The sequence below is a fragment of the Oratosquilla oratoria genome, chromosome 4 (genome assembly GCF_046742065.1).
Source record: "Oratosquilla oratoria isolate Oo_2021 chromosome 4, ASM4674206v1, whole genome shotgun sequence".
Classification (NCBI taxonomy): Eukaryota; Metazoa; Arthropoda; class Malacostraca; order Stomatopoda; family Squillidae; genus Oratosquilla; species Oratosquilla oratoria.
In genome coordinates this window covers 61,598,213-61,624,398 of record NC_134780.1, presented here as the reverse complement: position 1 = coordinate 61,624,398, position 26,186 = coordinate 61,598,213, and the positions used below count along the sequence as shown (strand labels likewise).

The following is a 26,186-nucleotide window of genomic DNA, read 5'->3' as shown; positions in this document are numbered from 1 at the left end:
GTGTAGAAAACGCGGCAACCCTGGCCGCCACCACTGTCCCGTGTGCATACCTTCCGATATTTACAGTGTATGTAATAAAAAATACAGTACAGTACATTTACATGCCTGTATTACAGTTATTATTACAGAATTATTAGTTTTTAGTATTATTATCACAGTATTGTTATTATTACAGTGTTAGAGTATTATTCTTATGTGTTTCTATGCCATATCATACATTACCAGTACGTATACCGCTACGAAAATCTATGGGTGGTAGGGCGACATTTTCGATGACCGGACTGCCCTTCCCCCCAATTAGTCCGGGCTTTCGAGGTTTGACTCTCTCTCTCTCTCTCTCTCTCTCTCTCTCTCTCTCTATATATATATATATATATATATATATATATATATATATATATATATATATATATATACAGTCACTGCAAAAAAAATCTATTCATTTTTTCCGCAAAAAAAATCTATACACGGGATTTTATGAATAGATTTCACTTGATTTCCCGCCATAATAAAAAGTGGGCGGAGTTACTGATGATGTGGGTGTGTAGAGCGCGCCTTTTTACACTGTTTGCCAACACATCACGCTTCAGTGCGCTGCCAGCGCTAGATGAGAGAGGAGTCTATGCATGCTGCTCTTTAGTGCTCTTTTGTTCACTTTTTCACTGACTTTGGTGCCCTCTAACTTTCCTTCTGGTGATCAAAATGGGTCATTCCAAGCTTTCAATGCAAGAAAAGGCCCGCGCCCTAGCTCTGTTAGAGCAGGGAATGTCTGTGATATGTGTTGCCACAGACTTGCAGGTGACAAGAATGGTCATTTACAGCCTGAAGAAAGCAGCCGCCACACACCCTCCTGGTACGGTACCACCAAGAAAGCCAGGCTCTGGAGCCCCAAAGAAGACATCTACTCGCACTGACAAGATCCTAAAACGAGAAGTGATGTCAGATCCATGTATAACAGCTGTTAGTCTGAAGCAAAAACATCCTGCTCTCCTTAAAAACGTTGCTGTAAGAATGATCCAACATCGGCTGCAGGAGGACCTCAAAATGCCAGCTCGACGTGCCGCCAAGAAGCCCCTGCTCACAGAGGCCATGATGAAGAAACGGATTGATTTCTGTAAGAAATACAAGGACTGGACATCAGAGCAGTGGCAGAAGGTGATGTTCAGTGATGAAAGTACCTTCAGGCTGATCAGGGGCAGCTCCAAGATCGTTCGTCGCCCCAGTGATGTGTCCAGATTCGACCCGCGGTACACAGTTACAACAGTGAAACACCCAGACAGTGTGATGGTGTGGGGTGCCTTTAGTGGTAACAAGGGCAGGGGTGGACTATATTTCCTCCCCAAGAATGTGACCATGAAAGGGAGCAATTATATCAATGTTTTGAGGGATCACATGCTCGAATTTTGGGACATCCATGAGTGTGATCATTTCATGCATGACGGTGCCCCTGCCCATAGGTCTAAGGAAGTGATAAAGTTCCTTAATGACAACAATATCAGTGTTATGGAGTGGCCAGGCAATTCCCCAGACTTGAACCCAATAGAAAATGCCTGGAATCTGATGAAAAACGAACTGGAGAAATCGCGACCCACTAGTATTCCAGACCTGAAGGAGGTGCTGAAGAAGATCTGGGTCACTATGGACAGTGCCTACTTCACCAAACTCGCCTCTTCAATGCCCAGAAGGATCCAGATGGTACTCAAGAACAAGGGGAACATGACAAAATACTAAATGTAACTCTTAAGTGGAAATAAAGCACATGTTAGTTGTACTTTTGAGTTTTATTTTCCAAAAGTCCTTAGTGTATAGATTTTTTTGCGGCGACTGTATATGTATGTATGTATGTATATATTTGTGCTCTGTTGGTAGTACTGTAGTTGTGAAATGTAGTGTGAAGTGTGAAATGTAGTGTGAAGGGTCTGTGGTATTTAGGGTTTTGTAGTAAAATTGTGTTCCACTCATTGTCATGTGGTGTGTTGGGAGGATTTAGGTTCCAGTATGTAGGTGTCCGACAGTTGTGGTTTTGGTGTATCTTGTTATTATTATCTGTGCTCCATTCTGTAGTGTTTATAGATTGTGTACATTTTGCTGATTGTTAGGAACCAAGCTTTGGAGGGATAGTCAAGTTTTTGTACATGGCTATTATTCTTTCTGTTGTCAGTGCTAGTGATGAATTTGAGTAGGTTTGTTTTCTTGGTGATTTTTTGCCATAAGGCCCTTGATATATGGGCTGAATGTCATTCCCACTGCTCGTTGCTCCACAAAATTTGCAAGTTTTTCTTTCCAGCTATCGTCACACCTTATTTTATTTTTTTTGTCTTTTCTTCATGAGTTGTGTTTTCCATCACCTGCTTTGATACCTTTGTTTTCACAAGTTTGTCTTGGCAAAACACATTATATCTGGTTCTTTCTCCTTTAACCCTGGACAGGTAGCGTGGACAAACTCTCCCGCTACAGGTAGCGTGGTGTCATATTTGTTACTTTCACTTTAAGCGCTTATACCCAGTTACCATTACGCCCTTCTTTATTTATCTATTTTTAGTTTACTAATATAAAGACTCTACTTTCTACTGGTGAAGGAGAAAAAAACGCTGAATATAAAAATAACACTTTACTTACATGATTACGATTTTTTTTTAAGAATAGACATTTGGTCAAATAACAGACACTGTACACTTTAGAATACCAAAGTCCACTAATAATAAGTGTTTTCTTAAAAGTAGAAGAGTTCTTGAGTTGATTGATGTAAGAACATTATTGATTGGAGCAAAACTGCAAAATCTGTAAAGAAAAGAAAAAGCGGTTAATTTTTTTATACACAAAATCACTAAAAATTTTGGTGTGAAAGGAAGGCTATATCTATAGTAGTAATACTTATTAGATCTGAATGAAATTTTCCAGAAGTCATTTACAAAGATCCTAGATGATGAGAAAATCTTAGAAAATTATATTTAGTGACTATAAGCTAAAAACAAAGGCTTAGTTTTAATGTGACACTTACCGTGCGCAATTTACGTAAAAGAAAGGCATATTCAGAGAACTAATAATTGATGGATATGCATGAAATTTTGCAAAAGTAATCTACAATGGCCCTAGATGAGGGCAGACATGTTGAAATTATATTTAACAAGTATAAACTGGAGAAAAAAAATAATTTGTGAAACTTACCACGCGCGACGGCACTGGTCAAAGACGTAGTTGACCTGTAAGTTATATGGCAGGCTTATGGCACTTCGCACACAAAAGCCAAGTTAGGGCGTCGTGCAGGTCGTCACAGACATTGTCTGCCTCAAAAGTCACTGTAGAAGGCTCTTCTTCATCACTACTCATGAAAAGAGCCTGCAAATACTCCTCCTCCGTCAGGCTTCTATTTGCCATTCTGAAATCCGATAATAGAAAAAAAAATGAAAATTAGAAACTAGCCTCAAAATCACATTTTCGCTGCCCTCCGATCCAATATGGCGAGTGGTACGGGTAGCTACACCATTCACTGGTATTTTCCGATAAACACAAAAAAATTATTTCACTAAGTAATAATGCAGTCATGTAAAATGCAAAACTTGCAATTGTGTGACTTACCCGAGTAACGGTATCGTGGTGTCAGATATGCACCATTTACAACTTTGGAGGGCGATAGCGGGTAAAGGTGGCGGAGCAGAGGTGACACACATGTTGCTTTCACTGAGGCCAGTGAATGACTAACGGTCCCTGAAATACAAGTGAGATCATGCCAGGCGTCTATGCGCAGAAACCAAAAAACGCGTTTTGCGCAGCATCCTGGTGCGAATCTGACACAATGCTACCTGTCCAGGGTTAAGTAATTGTTGCTCTCTTTCAAGCTCTATTTTTCTTTATCCTTTCCTTTATTTCTCTCATAGAATATACTTCCTTATTTGTCTGTTACTCTGTCAAAGCTGTATTCTCCTGTTCTGTCTGTTTATAATTTTTTATCTTGTTTAATTAACCATTTCCTTTATTTTTGTCCTTTCCATTGTTGCAACTCTTCTTATTCAAGCATTTTCAATTTCCATGTTCTACTGATAACCTCAGTTGCAGTGAATTGCAATGAAATTTTGATTTTTAATTTGCTTTCCCTCCCTAATCTCATACTGAACCAAAGAGCTGATTTATTGTCCAATACTATTGATACTATTTCTCAATCTTTTATTCATTCAAATATTCTTGTCCATAGCAGTGTCTGTGTTCTGGTTAATGTTTAGCATATATAGACCAGTTTGTATTATTAATCATGAATACTTTATTTGAAATATATGTAAAATTTATGTGTCATGACAAAAACATGCACATTAGTCATAACTTTATTTCATTCTGATGTGATAGGTTATGGTGTGATGAATATGTCTGTGTTTGCATAGAGATTTTTATCTTATATTGGACTGCTAGGACAATATTAGTATCATGTTCGTCCCACAGCAACCTTGAACTGGTGACCTTTCATAATGATTAAAATATCATAGGATCAATCCAAGAGCAATATCTCTATTACTAAAAATCTGTGACCCGATCGGTTTTCCCAATCCGTCAGAACCCGGCAGAATGCGGACACGCTGACCCCTGTCCGAGAGTAAAGGTCTATTCGATTTTTTTGGCAGGGCCCGACGTGATGTCAAGGGCACGTGTACATTCAACCTGTGAAAGATGCCTGAAACTTCAGCAGTAATGAAACGAAGAAACCGCCATTTTTGGAAATGGGTTACAGAAACGAAAAAAATAACAAAACAGCACCTGTCGAAAAACAAAAAGCAAGTTGTGTTTTTAAAACGAGAACATGCCGCTAAATTTCCAACGTTAGATCAAACTTGCAAGGATTTCTCCATCAAGGAATCAATAAAGTCATTTCATCGTAAATTTTTGTTGTCTTATAAATAAAAGCGGTTTTGTGTCTGTCAGACTTTTTTCTCAATTCGATAGATCGACCAATTTCGATTTCGACGACTCAACCTTGAGCCGTGGACGATCATCTTTAGGCCATGGACGCTCATCGTTGAGTCATGGACGATCATCGTTGAGCCCTGAACGATCATCGTTTTGCAATGGACGATCATCGTTGAGCCGTGGACGATCATCGTTGAGTAAAGAACGATCATCGTTAAGCCATGGTGTCGAAGTTCTCGAAGGTGCCGAAGTTCTCGATGGTGTCAAGGTTCTCGAAAGTGCCGAAATTGTCGAAGGTGCCGAAGTTGTCGAAGGCGCCGAAGTTGTCGAAGGTGCCGAAGTTCTCGAAGGTGCCGAAGTTCTCGAAGGTGCCGAAGTTCTCGAAAGTGCCGAAGGTCTGGAAGGTCTCGAAGTTCTTGGTGTTCGTATTTCTTCCGAGGTTGTAGAAAATTTCAAGAAGCACTATTACGCAGGCTACAACAATTTTTGTGGTAATGGTGGAAGAGGACACAGGCAATACCAGTTGTACTATTTAGAGCGTAGGTTCAAGACATTTAAAAGAAAGTACCCCAATCGTGGTCAAGGTTGCACGTTGGACACAATGCCTCTGCCCGTTTCCAGGGGCGCCGAAACGGAGAAATGATAATTCATATTTGGACCTATACTTTTATTATGACAGAGACCAACAATTAAAGATTAGAACTGCCCGTGTAACACGAAAGCGAAGCAAGCGATCCGCTCAGCGGGTCTTGCCGAAGGCCAAGCACCCCTGGCGTAGCCAGGGCTGGCGTAAGCCAGGTGCTTGTGTGTAAATAAAACCTTGAACATAGGTATATCAACCCCTTCCATACGGTGCCGCACACGTAGGCGTCATGGACTTAGATCTCAGTGGCAGCAGCCAATGCCAGCCGTACGACGTGTCGTAATAATACTCGCATCATAAAATATAGTCACCGCTTATATCGATCGTTCTCTCTTTCACCCGCGAATTTTGAATACCACAGAGAATGGGATTCAGGGCACATTTGAGAGAATGTAAAAACACAGGGGCGACTACAATAAATATAATCAAGACGCCGATATGGCAGCCTCACGAATACACTCGCTCCCCATGACGCCTACGTGTGCGGCACCGTATGGAAGGGGTTAAGAAGGAATGACATCTAGGGCAATTGGAGTCTGTGGGCAGGCCAATTCTGTGTTGGTATTGTTTCAGTGCTGGGTGATGACCTCAAAGTGCCATGTCAAGTGTGGTTCTTATTTGTTGTGGGAGTGATTTCAGAGATGTTTTAATCAATTGATTTATTTGCCCCTGGTCTCTCTTGCAGAAGACCTTTGGCCTTCGGATAATAACAGATGTTTCATATTGTAGTGAATGAATACAATAGAAAAAATCACTTCATCATTAGTATGCTTACCATTTTGGTAAACAGGTTAAATATGACAACATACATTTGTGTTACTGGCTTATCATAGATGAGATAGGAGATATACAGGCTTGGTCTTATAAGTGTTGGTCCAAGGTAAATGAACATTACATTGAGTCTAGGAGCCCAGCTTATCACGTATTTTTTATATTTTTTTTCCAAAGTGACATATCCTAAAGTACTTGTAGTGATATAACTGTTGTAGTTATGAGTGAAATATAAACTGGAAAAACTCATATTTTATTAAAAGAAAAGTGAAAGACATTAAGGAATATTTCTCATGAATGGGTACAAATAGTTCCATAAGGGAAATAATGTCATGAACATAGGTTAAGGTATTTTTAACTTATTTAGGAGAGACATGTCACTCGAGAGCTTTGTTCAAATACTTCATTATTTTATTCAGTTGTGACAAACTTCAATTCTTTGAAGGGTTAACCAGCACTGTTTGGGTTAGGCAATTGTTTGATTTTTGCCTCTACAGAATCTTTGAAATGCACTAAATGACCTTGGGATCATGGTTCTGTTGCATATTGTTGGTAATAACAGCACTTTGGTACATTATCATGCTGAAGAGTTTGAATCACAGAAGTGGTAAGGGATAGATAGGAGGAATAATAAAAGTTAATACTAATCTGATTCTTCTGTAAGATAAAACGAAGATAACAGATTGATTGATTGGTTATACATGATAATTTTGTTCATGTATATTTGTGTAGTTGGCTGACTCCCATGTATTTGTGGAATTATTTATTCTAATGTACTTGATATCTTTACAGATAGACTTGCCCAGGACCTCAACCCTGAGGCATAGGATGCAGGTCACAATCATTGGATGTTGTCAAGATATGCATTGATCACCTGTAAAATTACAAACCGCAGCTTTAGTGTGATAACATTGGCTTGGTCACAACTGCAGTTCATCCAATTTGTGTCACAAATATTAGCATAAGTAGTGGAAACATCAATTGGATAAGTGTTTACTTTCCTGAACTTGTATTTTTACATACAAGAAAAAGAAAATTTTAAGAACAATGAAAATTTAAATTGTGTGATTGGTGAGGGATGAAATATTCAAAGGCCAGCATAGAAATGTAGGAATGAGGAATATTGTGATGTACTGTAGTTAATTGAAACTATCAGAATTTGTTCCATGCAAGTGAAATCTTTCATTATTTGAAAAAATTGCTGGGAAGAAGTGAACTATGTAGTCTAGCAACAACATCAAAAATTGTGTTCAGCAAGAATTTTGACTTTCAAGAATATATGAATCAAGTTAATTTGTGAATTGGGCACCACGAAATGTTGTTATGATCATTACAATAAAGAGAGCAGCTCACTTAGGACATTCTACTCAAGCGACAATGGTTAGATTATGATTGTGATAGATTCTCCATCAAGAACAGCAACTCGTAAAATAAGACTTTTCTGTTGAAATCATGATAGAAATGTGGTTATAAATAGTGACCCATGAAGAACAACTTGTAAGACAAAGACTCTTCCTCCTGGAGGTGGTTTGTGAAAAAGTGTAAATACGCACAAGTTTTCATCCACCGCTGCTATGGCAACAAATGCTGACTACCAGTGGTGAGTATATATTGGTTTTTGGGAGTTGGTATTTTGATGAAGCTCAGTTGTATGTCTAGTATTATTCCAAGTTTGGCAAATGATTGGTAATGTATTAGAAGTTGCTGAGATGAAAATTGCCATAATATTACTTTACACAGAGAAGGGTTTGTTTTCTGTAGCCATATTTCTGCTCAAAACTTTTTATATATTTTCCCAGTTGTGATATACAGGAAAGTATGTAGTTATACTTCTGTGAATCTATATTTCATCCATCAATCATACCAAGCAGATTAGGGCGTTGTTACTTGTGGCGAAGGTCTAGGAGATGGCAATTCTAGCCCTGCCACCAGTGAAGTTGAACCAAGGGAATGGTTCGTTAAAATCCATGCTACAAACTCTGTAAGGGGCACTGTCCTAGCCTCCTGATATGGGGGAAGTTTGTGACAGTAAGTCATAAATGAAAAAAAAAAAAATTGTCCATGGAAAAAAACTATTTTACAATTAGTCTATCAGTCTATTTTCCAAGGTCTTGCAAGAGACCTATAGCTCCTTGGTAATTGACAACAGCCAGTGAGTTGGTCCTTAAATCATACAAGGTAGAAATATTGTGTTGTCATCTGGGTAAGGCTAGAGTGGGGCAGGGCAGGATGAAGTGCTTGGTGTCTTCTGTGTGATGGTTGCATCTGGACAGTTTGTTTGTGGCCAGGCCTAATTTATGTTGCTATTGTTTTAGTACTATTGTGATTTTTGGTTCTCGTAGGAGGGATTTTTCATTTTGTGTCTGGAAGGGTTTTATGGAGTAGAGAGTTAGGGAATTGTTCTTAAAGTGTTTGTTTCATGATCGGAGAGTGTGTATTTGTGTATGAATGTGTTGTGTGGTACAGAAGGTAGGTTATTGTAGATATTTGAGTAGTATGTTGCTAGTGTTTAATTTACCATCACCTTCACCCCATGCATTTGGACTATTCAGGAAAGTAACAGTTCTTGCTGGGAATTGGAGGGAAGTGTGGGATTCAAACCGACAACTAAGCGAATGTGAAATCAACATGCTTCTTATTATCTCACCAGTGCAATTGCATAGAACTGTGTGTCCATTTTCATGTAGTGTTCTATGAGGAAGGTTATAGTTTCAGTGTGCAGATATTCTAATGGGGTGGGTTTGGTGCCATGTTATTCTCAATGGTTTGTTTTGTGCAGTTTGTAAGGTGTTTTCTTGATTGGTGAGAACCATATTGTGAAAGTGTAGTTTTGTAGTTCTCAAGAACTGTTTGTAGACTGATTAAAGTTGCCTTTTGTTTACCAGATCCATGCTTGCTTCTGATCTTAGAATGTTTATTCATTTGTTGATTTTCACTGTCAACAATCCTTGTTTCATAGCATAATTCAGGTATGTAGTCTTCAGTTAATTCCTATGACCTTGTCTTGCCACCTATCCCAAACCAGGAGACCTTTTTTGTCAGTTTTGTTTGCTGTTTTCGTAGACCTGAAAACCATATTGATGTTACCTCTCTCCTGTTTCTTTTAATGATTACTGATGGCAGGACCAGTGTGTATTTCTTCTTTTATGGTTTATGCCAGTTTAGTTGCTGCTCTTTGTATTTTCTCAATCTTGTTTATAACCTTTATTTTATATGGAGACCACACCACTAAGACTGATAGTGGGTACCTGCACAGCAAGGTGGTCCTGCAAGAGGGAGATTAGAGAAATAGTCATCTCTCTGCCATTCATTTTTAAACCCCATCAGCTTCGTCATTTCCATTTGGAGATACAGCCCTGAGCAGCTGGCACTCATTCTTTAGACTGGACCCAAGATATCTCTTGATAACCTTTATCAAAATTTCCTTTACTTTTAAACATGAGGAGAGCTGATAACCAGTGATTTCTCCCTACTTCCTTCTGCTACTCTTATCAGGTGACAGAAACAATCCTTCACAAATAGAGTACAGGCATCAGACCAAGATAACAACCCCCCACCCCCCCACCCCCACCCCCAGAGAGTTGTTTGGGAGAGCCCAAGCACCAAGGAGCAGATTATTATTGAGCAAGGAAGGGAGAAGGCAGGAAATAGGGATGTGATTGTGTGTAGATGATACTGTTATGCAAGGGAGGGAGGGGCAGGGGATGGGGAATGCTTATGTGTGAATGATATTTTGATGCAGCCTGAAGGGATTTCTCCCTGTCATCTCTTTTTCTGCATGAGGGGACCAAAAAGAGGATCGCCAATAAAGTGAAGCAGCCTTGTTGTGGATGTACTGTGTATTGCTATTTTGGTTCTGACCCAGGGTAATGGGTGGGATTTGGGGATGACTTGTCATCCATGAGGAGTTAGGATGAGAGAGAGGGAAAGGGTGGTGGATGGGAATGGAATGGGTGGGAGTAGGCATGTGCCTTTGACTTGGCTATCTCCCTTATAAGGGGGAAAAAGCTCTTGGTATAAAGATAGATAGTTATTATTATTGTTATTACTATTGTTATTATTGTTATTATTATTGTTATTATTATTATCATTATTATTATTATCATTATTATTATTATTATTATTATTATTATTATTATTTATCATCACTATCATCATCATCATCATTCATTATCATCATCATTGTTATCATTATTGAAATCACTGGCTAAGTAGGTTAAGGTGTTGTTACATGCAGTAGAGGTCGAGGGGATGACAGTTTGAATCCTGCCACTGGCGAAGTTGAACCATGGTTTATTAAATTCCATATTAGAAAGTCCTCTGTAAGGGGCATTGCCATAGCCTCCTGATAGGGGAGTATGTGACATAAAACCACATTGTTATCATCATCATTATATATCTGTGTGTGTATTTTACTTAGTTGCATTTACCTAGTTGTATTTTACGGGAAGGGGAGCTATGCTCGTGGTGTCCCGTCTTCATATCTCGTTTTATCTAGACTTTTTAAATTTGTGTATTGTTTTTGTACACACCACTTTCTCATCTAATTTGTTCCAAATGTCTAATATCCTGTGGGGAAAGCTGTTCTTTTTCAGATCTCTTCTATATAAATGTCTTTCTTGATTTTCTTTCCGTGTCCTCTTGTATCTCTACTATCCCATTTTATTAGATCCTCTCTATCAATAGTTTCTATGTCTTTCATGATTCTATAAATAGTTATCAAGTCTCTTCTCTCTCTTCTTTGCTCTGATGTCTGTAGCTCAAGTTTTGCTGGTCTCTCTTCATATGATAGTTCTGAGAGTGTTGGTGCCAATTTTGTAATTGGTCTTTGTATTCTTTCAAGTACCAAAAAAATGTATAACAAAACTTGAAAGAATACAAAGAGCAATTAAGAAGTTGGCATCAACGCTATCAGAATTACCATATGAGGAGAGGATGACAAAACTTGAGCTACAGACATTGGAGCAAAGAAGAGAGAGAGGAGACTTGATAACTATAGAATCATGAAAGGCATGGAAATTATTGATAGAGAGGATCTAATAAAATGGGATGGACGAAATACAAGAAGACACGGACAGAAAATAAAAAAAGACAATTATAGAAGAGACCTGAAAAAGAACAGCTTTCCCCACAGGATAATAGGCATATGGAACAAGTTGGATGAAAATGTGGTGTGTGCAAAAACAGTACACAATTTTAAGAACAGGCTAGAGAAAATTAGATATGGAGATAGGACACCACGAGCATAGCATCCCTTCCCGTAAAATACAACTAGGTAAATACAGCTAGGTAAATACACACGCAGAAACAGTGTATGCAAAGTGCAAACATTATTCAAGATTTTAAGAAAAAACTTGATGCTGAAAGATACAAAGACGGATCACCACAAGCATAGCTCCTTTTCCATATAATACAACTAGGTAAATACACACACATACACTAGCAACGGTCAGAGTAGGACATCCAAAAAGAGCTCCGAAGCGCTAAGCAGCGCTTTGTTGACAGAGAAATTTGAAACCAGCACTAGTTGTGTTTACGAAAGTGGGAAGGGAGAAGTGAACAATGGGTGACCAAAATGCAATAGTCTTTGTGTTTTTATTTATTTATTTTTTATTCTTTTGGAATTTCTTACACTAAAAATGGAAGAAAACAACAGTAATTTAAGGAAAAGTGAAGAGATGCCTAGATGTAAGTAGGGTAGAATCACCACTGGGGGCTCCCCAATGATCCCCAAAAGGACATGCCCGAATGAAATCCCAAAGTTGTACCAAAGGTTTGAAAGAAATTTATTTTCGGGTTTTGATAGAGAAGGTGAAATTATGAATAGAGGGATAGAAATAGATAGAGAGCCCAGGTATAAAAATATAGTGAGAAATAGTGAGATCAACAATTTATTAGATGAAATAATTGAACTGAAAAGTGAGCATAGGGCAATGTATAAAGATAGCCCAACTAAGAAAGGCAAATGAAGAGACTAACAGGAAGGAGCTAGATGATCTGAAAAAGGAACTAAATATGATCAAGGGAGAAAATGAAAGATTGAAAAATGAAGATATAAATAAAAATGAGGCTTTAAAAGAATAAATCCGGGACCAAATACAGGCAGTGATGAGAAAGTGGAAGAGAAGAACAGAGAAAATGATTTCCAAGAAACAAAAAAGTGGAAAGTAGAACAGGAAAATAATTATCTTTTTAAAGAAGTAGCAGAGCAACAAGTCAAGGAAAATGCTAAGGAAACTGTAATTAAAGTAATTAAGGAAAAAGGAAATTTGGTCAGGGACATGGTGGATTAAAAAGAGTGCATTGTAATTTATGGTATTAAAGAGAAACATGATGTACCTAGATATCAGAGAGAAAAAGAGGAGAAAGAGATTGCTAAAGATATTCTGAAAGAGATTTAAGAGGAGGGACAGGATATAGACAAAGAAATTGAGGAAACATAGAATAGGAAAATACTCAAAAGAAAATATAGGCCACTAAAAGTAAAACTTAGGTCTCAAATGATAGCAGAGGAAGTACTATTTAGAACAACAAAACTAGCAAATACTGTAGTGAACATTACAAAAATGTATGGATAAAAAAAGAAATGAGCGATGAAGAAAAAGAGGAAGCAAAGGATCTTAGAAATGAAACTGTAGCGTCCTGCGGCAAATGCAGTACACGAAGTTTGTTCCATAAATCAATGTGTTATTAAAAACTCCTATTTACTCATGTACAAGTGTTATTGTGTTAAATATTGAAAATGTGTGTACCCGTTCCTATGTTTGTTTGGGCCTGTGTCGCTGTGATTGGATGTAAATTATTCTTCGCTTTTAATTTCATAATATTTCACACTTGTAATTAATATCTTTAGAATTTGTACTTATAATATTTTCCCCATGTCTGTTTGTCAATCTGTTATCTAATTGTTATACATTATACCTGACTCCTGATTGGTCCACGTTGGCAAACCTCCCACAATGCTCTGCTATGTTAACTATAAATAGAGCTAATAAATGCAGGTGACAGACAGTCTCTGTGAAGAAGTCAGTACCGCTGCATAACCCGAACCGCCTAGTCATTATCCCTGACCCCCGCTACAGTGGTGACTCCCACCACATTGGTGACCCTGGAGTGAGGAACACGTAGAAGATGGAGAACATGAAGACCGACGAACAGGTGAACCCGCCCGACCAAATGCCTGCATCCGGCAGTACGGTGCACCGGGTTGCAATCAAGCCCCCTGCATTCATGCACAATGCTGTGGATGGATGGTTCACCATCATGGACGCTCAGTTTCACCTTCAAGGCGTCACCCAAGATACGACCAAATTTTTTCATGTCGTTGCTGCACTCCCGGCGGAAATCGTCAGCCAACTGTCGCCTTCCATCATAACATCGCAAAAATATGAAGAGCTGAAGTCTGCCATCATCCAACTGTTCGAACAAACCAAGCCAGCACTTTTCGAAGAGTTAACGGCGACTAATACTATGACGGGCCATCCATCAGCGTACCTTCTGGAACTCCAGTCCAAAGCCCACAAAGCTGGTGTGTCGGAAGACTTCGTCCGGCACAAGTTTACCCAAGCATTACCTTCAGCTATTGGCCCTGTACTGGCAGCACAACGAGAAACACCACTGGACCAATTCGGAAAACTGGCTGACGAGCTGATGCCACTAGCACAAGCGCAGTCACAGTGCCTCACTATGTCAGCTGCTACGGCCGTACAGCCTGCACGCTGCCAAGAAGAGCGCCAAATACACACGCGGCCTGCCACCAGTCGTCACATTGGCCTACAACCCTTCTATGGTGACCAACGACCAAAAGTCTGCCGTGGCCATATATTTTTTGGAACTACAGCACGCACATGCAAGCCATGGTGTCAGTGGCCAAATAAACCAAATAATCTAAGCATGCAGCCGTCGTCAAGAAGCTCTTCTCTCTCCCCAGTTGTGCGCTCCAAACCATCGACGCCGGAAAACTAGACCGGCAGGTCATGGTTGCTGCACCATATGGCCTGCCACTCCTCAAAGTCGCAGCCTGTATCCAGAACAGCTGGGTGGATTTCATCGTCGACACCGGTGCCGGTGTTTCCACCATCCCGAAGAACTTAGTGAACCAACTGATGATACAGCCCTCTTCCGTCCGAATATCAGTAGCCAACGGCCGTCCTATGTTAGTGCATGGTGAGGTGAGGCTTGATATAGTACTCCAAAAACTGCGTCGTAAATTCAACTGGACCTTCATCGTTTCTGACGCAGTTTCGCCATTACTGGGTCACGACTTCCTCAGTCACTTTTGCCTGGTAGTTGATTGCCATGGAAGATGTCTCAGAGATACTACCACGTCGCTATGTGTCCCTACCACCGTCAGCAGTGAGCAATCTGTGGGCCTGGTAGTAAATGACTTCAGCCAGCTCCCTCCGCCTGTGCAGCCGCTGCTCGCCAGTCACCTTGCCCCAGTTGCACTGCGTTCATCCACCTGCACTACCATGCCAGTATGCCATTATATTGACACCGGCAGTGCAGCACCTGTTTTTGCTCACCCCCATCGTTTGACACCAGATAAAGAACAAGCTGCGCGTGCAGCGTTCGAAGATCTACTGCAAGCCGGCATCGTCCATCGCTCCAACTTTCCTTGGGCTTCTCCGCTGCACATGGTGGCCAAGAAAATGGAAAAACAAGAGGACTTGAAAAGAAACTCAAAAAGGATAATTGTAGAAGATATCTGAAAATAGCTTCCCACACAGAGCGGTGGATACCTGGGATAAATTAGATAAGGCAACAGTGTGTGCAAACACTATTCAAGAATTTAAGAACAAACTTGATGCTGAAAGATACAAAGACAGGTCACCACGAGCATAGCTCCCTTCCCGTATAATACAACTAGGTAGGTAAATACACACATACACATGACACAAAGGAAACTAATTGTTATTGTGCAGGATGTTTAGGTTATGTTTCTCATGTGACCGATAAGGTAAAATCCAGTTCATGAAATAAATATAATTGGCACAATGAAGAAAGAAAAAGATGAAAGAATATTAAACGAACCAATGAAGAGAGGCCTGGATGTAAGGTGGAACCACCAAGAGGTGTCATCCCCCAAAAAACATGTTTAATTGACACTCCAAGGACAAACCAAAGGTGAGAGGACACATTTTTCAGGTTTTCAAAGAAATCCAGGAGAAATAGGTAAAAGCTTAGATATAGATAGAGAAGTTAGATATAGCATTGCATTAGGAAATTGTGAAGTAAATGAATTATTGGAAGAAGTCATAGATTTAAAATTGGACTACCGAGCTGTACTTAGGGAATTGATTACTTTGCGTAAGAGTAACGAGCAAACAATTAGAGAATTAAGTGACCTAAAGAGTGAAATTGATATCCTCAAAAGTGAAAACAAAAGAATGAAAAATGAAGACAAAAATAAAAATAAAGAACTGAAAAAGGTCAGAGAGCAATTATGGGTAGTGACTGGAAAGGTGGAAGAATCAATTAAAGAAACAGACCTTATTGAAATAAAAAATCAATGGAAACAAGAACAGGAAAATAAAAAAAATATCTTTTAGAGAAATAGTACAAAAGCAGATGGAGGAAAATACAAAAGAAACAGTTGTGAAAGTAATTAAAGAACAGGAAAATTGGGTGAGAGATACAGTTGACAAAGGTAAAAGCATGTGGTCCATGGTATCCAGGAAAAACATGATATGTATGAATACCGGAAAGAATAGGAGGAAAAGGAAATTTTGACAAATTGATGAAATTCACAGGATAGGCAAATATTCAAAAGAAAAACAACATAGACCTCTGAAAATAAAACTAAGAACTCAAATGATAGCCGAGGAGGTATTATTGAAAGCAGTTAAATTAGCAAACAGGGAGAAATTCAAACATATATGGATAAAAAAGGAAATGAGTGATGAGGAAAAAGAGAAAGAATTGAAGCCAATGATAGAAATGAGAAAAGAACAGACAGAATTTTTTTTTTTTTTCTTTTTGAGAGTACTGGACTTGAGACTGAAAAAATGGTACATCAGAAAAATGGAAACTTAAACCAAAAAAGAGAAGAAAATATGAAACTAAAAGTGGCATACACAAATATCAATGGTATGATCTCTGGAATTAATGAACTAAATGACTATCTAGAAATAGAGAAACCTGACATTATGGGAATTGTGGAGACAAAACTGAAAGGACCTCTATCAACAAGTATAGTGGGACAAGGTCTATACAACCACTGGGCGAAAAATAGAACAGACAAGCAGGGAGGAGGTGTCATGATATTGACCAAAAAGGGTTTAAATGTGACAAAGATAAATGAAGGCAAAGATAATGTGGAATTAATTATGATTAAAATTGTAAACAAAAATATGAAAAGCAGAAAATTTGTAGCAGTGTATGTGCCACCAAAAACACAGGCTTGGTCTGATAGTGATCATTCTAAATTACTGGAAGACACATTGAATGTGCTAAATGAGTTACTGAAAGAGGGTGGTAACATAGTAATTATGGGTGATTTTAATGCAAAGGATATAATCTGGGAAGAAATGATAGTAAAAGGGGGAGAAGAACTTTGGAGCAACATTCTACCGTATATGACCATCGAATACACCTTAACACAATAGGTTAAGGAAAATACTAGATATTATGGTAATTACGGTTTAATAAATACAAGCTAGTCAGAGAACTTACTTGGTAGCATTTTCAGACTATTGGTCTGAAATAATGGTGAACTTGAAGGCTTCTGATGAGATGTAAAAGAGTCCCTTGCCGACTGGTTTTAAATGTGGTCTGACTGGAACCAGAGCTCTGGGTGATCTGCCGTTCAGACCTGACAGTAGTGGCCATATTTGGTGGGACTCTTACGTGTTTGAAAAAAAAAGCTTGAAGCCACAGGTTAACTTTTACTTTAAGTAATTTCTCAAAGTTCAGATTTATCAAACCAAAATTACTTCATAGATTTAATAAGTAAGAAGGGGGGGGAGCTTAATTGTATCTTGTTTAAAGTTACGATAGGCATGGTTCGAAGTTTCAGGGTAGGCTCCTGAATCTAAAGAAAATAACATCTCGAGGGAAAATTCCCGAACCGAGGTAAGCACTAATATTCCCAGTAATAATTACCACAACCTCCCCGACAACAAAAAAGAAAGTGTTTGATGAATATAACACTTTCGAGGAAAATTTACAATAACCTTTTAAGTGCTAGAGACTTTACTTGGTCTCTAGAGGCTAGCGCATTCTTATGAGAAGGTGTCATGGAGGAAGGTTCTGGAGCGACACAGTTGTGTTCCAAAGAAATAACCTCCTCCAAGTTAGAGGCCTCTTCAAAAGGCTCCGACTCGCTCGCCTGCAAAATAGGATCCCCAGGGGATTTATTCTCATGACGGGAATGTAACTCAGCATGGAGCTCTACTCAATAACCCGAACTAAGGGCCAGAAGGGTCTGGTCTTAAAAGGGAGTTTCAAAAAAGCAATGTCACCTTTTTCCCAGCTTCTAGAACTGGTACGCAGCTCTATCCCTTTCCCTTAAGCTGACCAAGTACTCTGTCAGCCATCGTTTCTTAAACTCTTCATAAAAATAATCCCTACAGTCCATGACTAAGTTGAGAAGAGAAGGATAGTCTTCTTCTGATTCCCATACAGGGACTTGTTCCAAATCGCCAAACATCAAGGAAGGAATGGTCCTTCCAATAAGGAAATGATTTGGGGTAATGACATCTACCTCATTTTCATAGGAACGATATGTAAGTGGTCTATTGTTCAAAAATTTTTGAACATCAGACAAAAGAGTGTTAATCTCAGCCAGGGAAGGAACAGACCTACCCAATACCTTTACCTCTTCTTTATTGCAAATGACTTCTTGTTCAAGTAGTCGAAGAACAGAAGTCTGGTTGCATGTCCACTCCCTGAGAGGTAAACCTACATTGAGCATGATTTCGTTAATCCTCTTGACCATAGCAGGGAGGGAACTAAATTCATTAGTAGTGTAGACCAGATTATCTACATAGAATTTATCTTTAATTAAGGAGGCAGTTAGAGTGTCAGGCTGCATGGAAAGATGATGTTGTATAATGAAGTTCAGAATGAAGGGAGAGCAGATGAAACCAAAAATGATAGTACAGGTACTCCTCGTTTAACGACGACAATTGGGACCAGCGCGCCGTCGTTAACCGAATTGGTCGTTAAGCGAAAGTGTATACATATACGTACATGTACTGTATGTACAATGTCCAGCAATACATGTATCTTTATTTTCGTGTATTTTCCCTCTTTTATACAGTACATTAAAGCTTTATTTACGGTGGTTAGGTTCCTGAAATTACCGTATATGACCAAATCCGCGTATGCTGACATTCCATATTGAATACCGGGGTATTTTTTTAGTTTCGACCATGGACGCAATATAGCAATAGAAATTTAATTATTAATTTTGTAAATTAAAATGTATCAACGTAATATGCAATTTTGTGGGCGGAAATGAAAGTAAAAAATTCCATGCTACAAGAAAATATGCTAATGAACGAAGTTGGTAGCATAGGATCGGGACGCCATCTTGTCGTCTGCCAACGTCTCTCACGAGGACGAGCCGGATGACATTTAATTTGCAGGTAATGATTTATCAAACACAGGTTAGGTTAGTTTAGTTTAGGTTAGACGGATTTATCATCCTTTCATTTCTTCGACATCGGCATCTATCATAACAAACATGGTGTACCATTCGTCCAACATGACTTCGTTACTTATGAAATTTATTTTAGCATCTTTTTTTTCCGCTCACAAAATTGCATAATACGTTGATACATTATAATTTACAAAATTAATAATTAATTTTCTATTGCTATATTGCGCCCTTGGTCGAAACTAAAAATTTACCACTACCGGTATATACTGTACCCCAGGTAGTTTTTTCAGCTTGCAGGATGGTAATGTAGACCTAAGCTTCAGAACACTTTACCTCACAGGTAATATCCACCGTACAAGTTCATTTATAACATCATACAAATTTGCCTCAGCCAACTTAATTATCGTACACGACGTCGTAACTTCGGGAGATTTACGTTAAACGAATGTCATAAAGCCCTTCGTTACTCCGAGTTGTCGTTAAACGAGTAGGTAGTTAAATGAGGAGTACCTGTATTAAATCTGTAAGGAATATATTGGTTGTTAATCCTCCTAAAGAAACAGAACCTATTACGATCACCCTCATCCTTCAAACGGATCTGCAAGAAGGCTTTCATAACATCAGCCAAAATGACATAATTGTTGGCTCTGAAGTACAACAAAAGAGAGAGTAGGTTATTCATCAAGTCAATTCCTGGGAAAGCAACTTCATTTAAGGAAGGAGCTTTTCCTATTTTAAGAGAGTAATCGAAAACAGGTCTTATTTTTGAGGTGGCAAGTTCATCATTCTTGAGCACATGCCTATGGGGTATAAAAATTTGGCCAGGGACTCTTTTAGTAACTGGTTCAATAATACCCAAGGCCTCTTGCTGGTCAAACACAGCTTCATACTCCTCCCCAAGGCCCCTTTGCTCAAGCTTGTCATAGACCCTTTGTGCCACTGCCAATGCAATCTTTAGGTTTGAGGGAACAAGGTCCACCAAATCCTTTTTCCATGGGATCTTCACATAATAGTGTCCATCTTTGAAGGAAATGGACTGTTTAAATTGATCAACTTCCAAAGCATCAATGTCAGGGGTTTGTTCTTCTTTAATGCCAATGGATTCTAAAGAATAAAAATTATCAAGACCATATTCTACATTAGAGTTAACAAAGACTTCCTGCAAAGGATCAAATTGTAAACTTACAGGTTCTAGGCAGAAATTAATTAGTAACTTATCCTTGCCTAACCTTTTGGGAGGAAAGTATTTAACAGTCCTTTTAGACTGAGTAAAGGAAGTTTCCTTCTCAGGTTTCTTTAGAGAAATTCCATTGGCCTTGAAAGAAGAATTATAAAAAATAAGAGAATCTCCATAGTTGTTCTCAATACATTTTAACGAATTGACTCTTAAGATCAGATTTGGGATTTATCCTCAAAGGTTTCTCCTTATATTTGAAGTTATCAAAATTTAGTACTTCATTAGAGGGCATTTCAGAAACCCTTTTATCATTCTCTTTAAGTAGAAAGGTTTCTCACTAGGAGGGATGTATTGAACCCCAGTCCCGTATGGAGTGAAACCATCAGCAAGTTTAATAACCTTGCAAGACGGGCTACCATATAAGGGGGCACTCTCTAATGAAAATAGTTGAAATTTTTGAAGAATGTCATTTCCAATGATGCCTAAAACTTTCAATTGATCTCCAACTTGGGAAAACTAGGGGAAACATAAAATTCATGATTGTTCATTATAGAGGGTAATGAAGGAATTTGTATGGATAAGTTGAATCCTTCAATCGCAAAAAACAAACTAAACAGATTCATCCCGGAGGGGAGTTTTAAATTATTCATTAGAGGTAAACCAAATGAAGAAACCAATTTTTTCATAGGAGGACTTGAACGAGGTCTAACTCTGTCCTCCCCCAATTCCTTGTTAATGATAGAAAACTGGGCTCCAGTGTCTAATAAAAAGAGACATTGGGTAGTTCTCTTGCCTCTGCTGACAGGAAGGGAAACTAAAGGAACAATCGAATCTGATAACGAATGGAAATTATACATTTTCCCTTCGGAAATAGGTAACTTATTAGCCATAGGACGCATGGCTCCATGGTGCTTGGGTTTGTTACACACAAAACATTTATAAGGCAGAGTGGCTTTTAACCCGGGGCATTCCAAAGAGCCATGTCCATGATTTAAACATATGTTACAGAGTCCTAATTGAGCTGCTCTAGCTTTTCTGTTTTCAAGGGAAATGAAGGAAGAACACTTTGAACTTGCATGGTCAGAAGCGGGGCAAAATCTACATCTGTAAATAGACTTCTTAATGGAATCTGGATTGACCTTAAAGGAGTGACTAACTCCCTTGGTAGAATAAACAGGTTTTTTCAAGGAATTTTCCTTGAAGGCAAGGGAGCTGGTAGTATCACTTTGTTTGGGCTTGACACTAAGGTCATCAGATCCCATTTTAAGTCTAACTAAAACTGATTTATAAACTTTTTTATGCTAATTAAAATTGGGATAATTTGAATCAATCACCCAAGACAATTCAATAAAAAAAATTTAGGTTATTGAAAATTAATTTACTGATCAAAAGGAGGCCCTCGCTTCCAGCCTTAGTAAAGTCAACTCCAATCCCCTTAAGGTCTTGTAGTTTGGAATCAACAGACCTAATGTAACTTTCTAGGTCCTTTAACTTGGAGACCTCAGGTGCATTAATAATAGAAATCAACATCTTGTCCAGGATTTCCTCCTCATTAAAAAACAACATCAAGAAGAAGGAACGCAGTGTCATAGTTCGAATCATCCACTGGTAAATTCTCCACTAAGTGAAAAGCCTCCCCTCTAAGATATCCCTTTAAATAAATTAATTTCTGACTATTAGTCAGATTGGGGATACCAGCAATGGCATTCAGAAAACCCTTTTTAAAATTGAAATAGGCAAAGGGATTGTGTGAATTGTTCTCAAAAGTGTTGAAGAACAATAGGAGGGAGAGGAAGTTTTACAGACTGAACTCCAGTGGACCTGCTAGATTCATCAACTTTAGAGTCAAGAACTCCCTTTAATTCTTGTCTCCGTTCCTTAAAAGGAGACAATTCTAGAAGGACGGACAGGTGGTAAGCCCTGGATTTTTTCTTTTTCATGTCCTTGTCCCTTTCCTCGTCAGGGAGTAACAAGTATATATCCTCGTCGAAATTTTGTATTTCTGTTAGGAAATTTTCAATCTGACATAACATGCTGTCAAGGACTATTAGCAATAAAGATTGGAGTTGAAAATTTTTAAGAGCCTTTATGTCCTTTGAGATAAGACCCTCTTTATGGGCTCTTTGTCTTTGGACTTTTTTTAAGTCCTTGGACTCAGAAAACGACTTTTAGTCGCTAGCCATTTTGAAACAACAACCCCAACTCAAAGTGTACGACTACCGTACCAAAAACTGTCTTATAGTCCGACCGATAAGACTTATCTTAGAGAAATTTCATCAAGACAAAGGAGGTAGCCAAAAAGGAAAAGGCATGAAATCATTTCCACCCATTCCATCCCTGAATACACTCCACACCCCTCTACCCTCCCTCTTATCTTATATAGATACAAAAAAATTTAAACTGTAAAGAGCAGACAAGGCAAGGGAAACCACAATTTTAAACAATAGAGACCACCAAGTTCAAAAGAACAATTCGATAACCTTCGAAAGAATATGGGAATAACACTGCCCCCTCAGTGCTGGTTACTTTTCCATCAAAGAGAAAATAAGGTCCTCACACGAGGAAATAATCAAAATCCAAACAAACTCGGTACCAAAGAACAACAGGAAACTGGCCTTTGTAACCACCTTTAAATAGTAAAGCGCTAGATTGTTGCTTATGACATAAGGGAGAATTAAATTAGAGTCGAAATCGACTGTAAAAGAAAATTAAGTCAATTTCAAATATTAAATATTAAATTCTCAAATTAGAGAAAATTGACTCAAAGTTTGAGAGAATTAAACACTTAGTCTGAGCGAATTAAACCTATGGTAATTACGGTTTAACAATGCAAGGGAACTTACTTGGTAGCATTCTCAGACTATTATTCAGAAATAATGTTGAACTTAAAGGCTTCTTATGTGAAGATGTAAAAAGGTCCCTTGCCGACTGGTTTTAAGAGTGGTCTGACTGGAACCAGAGCTCTGGGTGATCTGCTGTTCAGACTCGACGATATTCACCATATTCGGCGGGACTCTTACGTGTTCGAAAAAAGCTTGAAGCCACGGGTTAACTTTTACTTTAAGTAATTTCTCAATGTTTTTTTGCTTCTTCCGAATTCCATTATACTACACTTCTTAATGTTGAATTCCATCTCCCACTTCCTATTCCATTCCCATACTTTATTAAGATCACACTGCAGCGACTCACAATCTTCTTTGGTGTTCACTTTTTTCAACATTTTTGCATTGTCTGCGAAGAAGCTCATATAACTTTCAATTCCTTCATCCATATCATTAATATATATATATATATATATGTATATAGCAAACATTATTGGGGCCAAAACTGTTCCTTGTAGAACTCCACTAATCACCTCATCCCAATTGGAATGTTTGTCTTTTATCACCACTCTCATTTTCCTTTCATGCAAGAAGTCTTCCATCCACTTAAGTAGTTTGCCCTGTATTCCTTGTGCAGTTTCTAATTTCTTTAGCAATTTCTTATGTGGCACGTTATCAAAAGCTTTTTTTAGGTCTAGAAGGGCACAATCGGCCCATCCATCTCTTTCTTGTATTATATCTATTAGTCATGAATAGAAACACATCAAGTTTGTGACACATGATCTTGTCTAAATCCAAACTGCCTCGAATTTAGTTCATTGTTTTTTTCCAAATGCTTTACCCATCTAGTTTTGATAACTCTTTCACAAATTTTAGCTACCATACTTGTAAAGGAGACTGGTCTATAGTTTGTAGGATCTTCTTTGTTTCCCTCCTTATATATTGATACTATATTTGCTCTTTTCCACTCTTCTGGAACTTTTCCTTCCTTCAGTGAACTGCTTATTAGACTATGTATTTTGTCTGTTAGTTCATTCCAGCATTCTCTCAAAATCCAGTTTGCCAATACTTCTGGCCCATGCAATTTTCTAACATTGAGATTACTCAAGTGATTCATTATTTCTTGTTTTGTTACTTCTATCTCTTTCATAGTGTGGACTTTCCCCTCCCACTCAACATCTCTAAGTTCTATGTTCTCTCCCATAAACACTGATTTAAAATGTTTGTTAATGATTTCTGCCATTTCTATTTCCTCTGTGTATTCTATTCCTCCTTACTTCCTCCTCATACTTTCACTAATTCTTGTTTGTTTTTCTGTTTGTTGTTTAGATACATACATACATATACCAAAGGCTTTTTCCCTCTTACATGGGAGGTAGCCAAAAAGAAAATGGCATAGAAATCACTCCCACCCATTTCATTTCCCATATATTCCACTCCCCTCCACCCTCCTCCACCCTCCTCCCTCCCTCCTATCTTGGCACCTCCTGGATGACGGGTCATCCCTGCATCCTGTCCACTGCCCTGGGTCAGAAGCAGTGTCGCAAGACACAGCACATCCACAGCAAGGCCGCTTCATAAATTCGGTGACCCCCCCTCTCCGTCCCCTCATGCAGGAAAGGAGAAGACAGGGAGAAATCCCTTCGGGCTGCATCAAATTTTTCTCATACATACTTCCTCACCCCCCATCCCCCACCCACTCCCCCTCATGCATCACAGCCTCATCTATACACAACCCTTCTCCATTCACCCCTATCTTCTGTCCTCTCCTGTTCTTCCTCTACAGACATTCCTCTCTTTTGTAAAGCCCCTTTCACCCCATCCATCCATCTCATCCTAGGACGCCCCCTCATATTCACTCCTTCCACCTCTGCCTTCCACACTTTTTACTAATCTTTCTTCACTCATTCTTTCCATGTGTCCAAACCATCCTAATACTCTTTCATCAACCCTATCTCCCAGCTCCTTTTCCACCCCTGTTCTCCTCTTCACCTCCTCATTTCTCACTCTAGCCCAGTAACCCCTATCATACTTCTCAGACATTTCATCTCAAACACATTCAAACTCCTTTCTTTCTCTCTCATGTTCCATGTTTCTGCCCCGTACATTGCTGTTGGCACAATCACACCTTCATATAACCTCCTCTTAGCATCCATTCCCAAATGTCTATTTCTCATTACACTTTTCAATCCACCAAGGCATTTACTCGCTTCTCTCAATCTACATTCTACCTCCACCCCCACTCCTCCCTTTCCTGTCACATTCGCACCCAAGTATCTGAAACTATCCACTTCCTCCAGTTTCTCACCCTTAATGCTCACTTCCAGCCTACTGTCACTCTCTCCCCTTGTACATCTCATCACCTTACTTTTGCCCACAGTTATCTTCAGCTTCCTTCTTTCACACACCTTCTCAAACTCTCACTAACTTCCTCAATCCCCCCTCTGATCCTGCTACAAGCGCAGTGTCGTCAGCAAACAACAACTGGCTCACCTCCCACTTTTCTTAATTTTCTTTAATTATCTCCAACCCCTGAGCCACTACCCTTGCATTCACCTCTCGCACCACCCCATCCATGTAAAGATTGAACAGCCAGGGCGACATAACACACCCCTGACGAAGTCTCACCTTTACCTCAAACCATTCACTCTCTCCATTTCTAATCCTAACGCAAGCTCTACTACTACAAATCTATAAAATAGTTTTGGTTGATCTTTACATTTTTCTGTGACATCCTTTTTGTATTTTCTCTTTTCTTCTCTGCGCACTTGTATATATTGGTTTCCATAACCAGTATATATTTTCCATTTTTCTGATTTTTTGTCTTTCCTCCATTTTGTCTAAGCTTTATCCCTTTTACCTTTTAACTCGCTACATCTTTCGTTGTACCAACATTGTACATATCCCTTTTCTTGTTTTTGTCTTGGAACATACTTTTCCACTCCTTCCGTATAAAATTTTGTCAAGATTTTCCATTTGTCTTCTACTGTTGTTTCCTCTTTGTATATCCTTTTCCAGTCTGCTTTTTGATTTTTTTTTTTCTCATTTTATCAAAACTTGGTTTTCCATATATCAATCTTCCCTTTCTATATTGTTCATTTTTTCCCATGTATTTTTCTTCATTTAGTTACAGTTCAACTAATATGTTGTCACTTTTACTTAGTGATGTCTTATCAGTCTTCCACTATTTCAGGTTCTGATGTGATTATTAGGTCTAGTCTCAATGGCTCCTCATATCTATACCTAGTATTCTCTTGTATCCATTGTGTCATG

At 38.8% G+C, this 26,186-nt stretch overlaps 1 protein-coding gene across 5 annotated transcripts in view; it reads left to right on the top strand.

Moving 5' to 3' along the window:
• Nucleotides 1-26,186, top strand: part of SppL (signal peptide peptidase-like protein) — a 219,438-nt gene that overhangs the window by 9,724 nt on the left and 183,528 nt on the right. For all 5 annotated transcript variants that reach the window (XM_076184234.1, XM_076184236.1, XM_076184237.1 and 2 more), the window contains exon 2: nt 7,103-7,910. In XM_076184234.1, coding sequence (XP_076040349.1) covers nt 7,885-7,910 — 26 coding nt within the window. In that variant the 5' untranslated portion in view covers nt 7,103-7,884. The remainder of the gene's footprint in view (nt 1-7,102; nt 7,911-26,186) is intronic.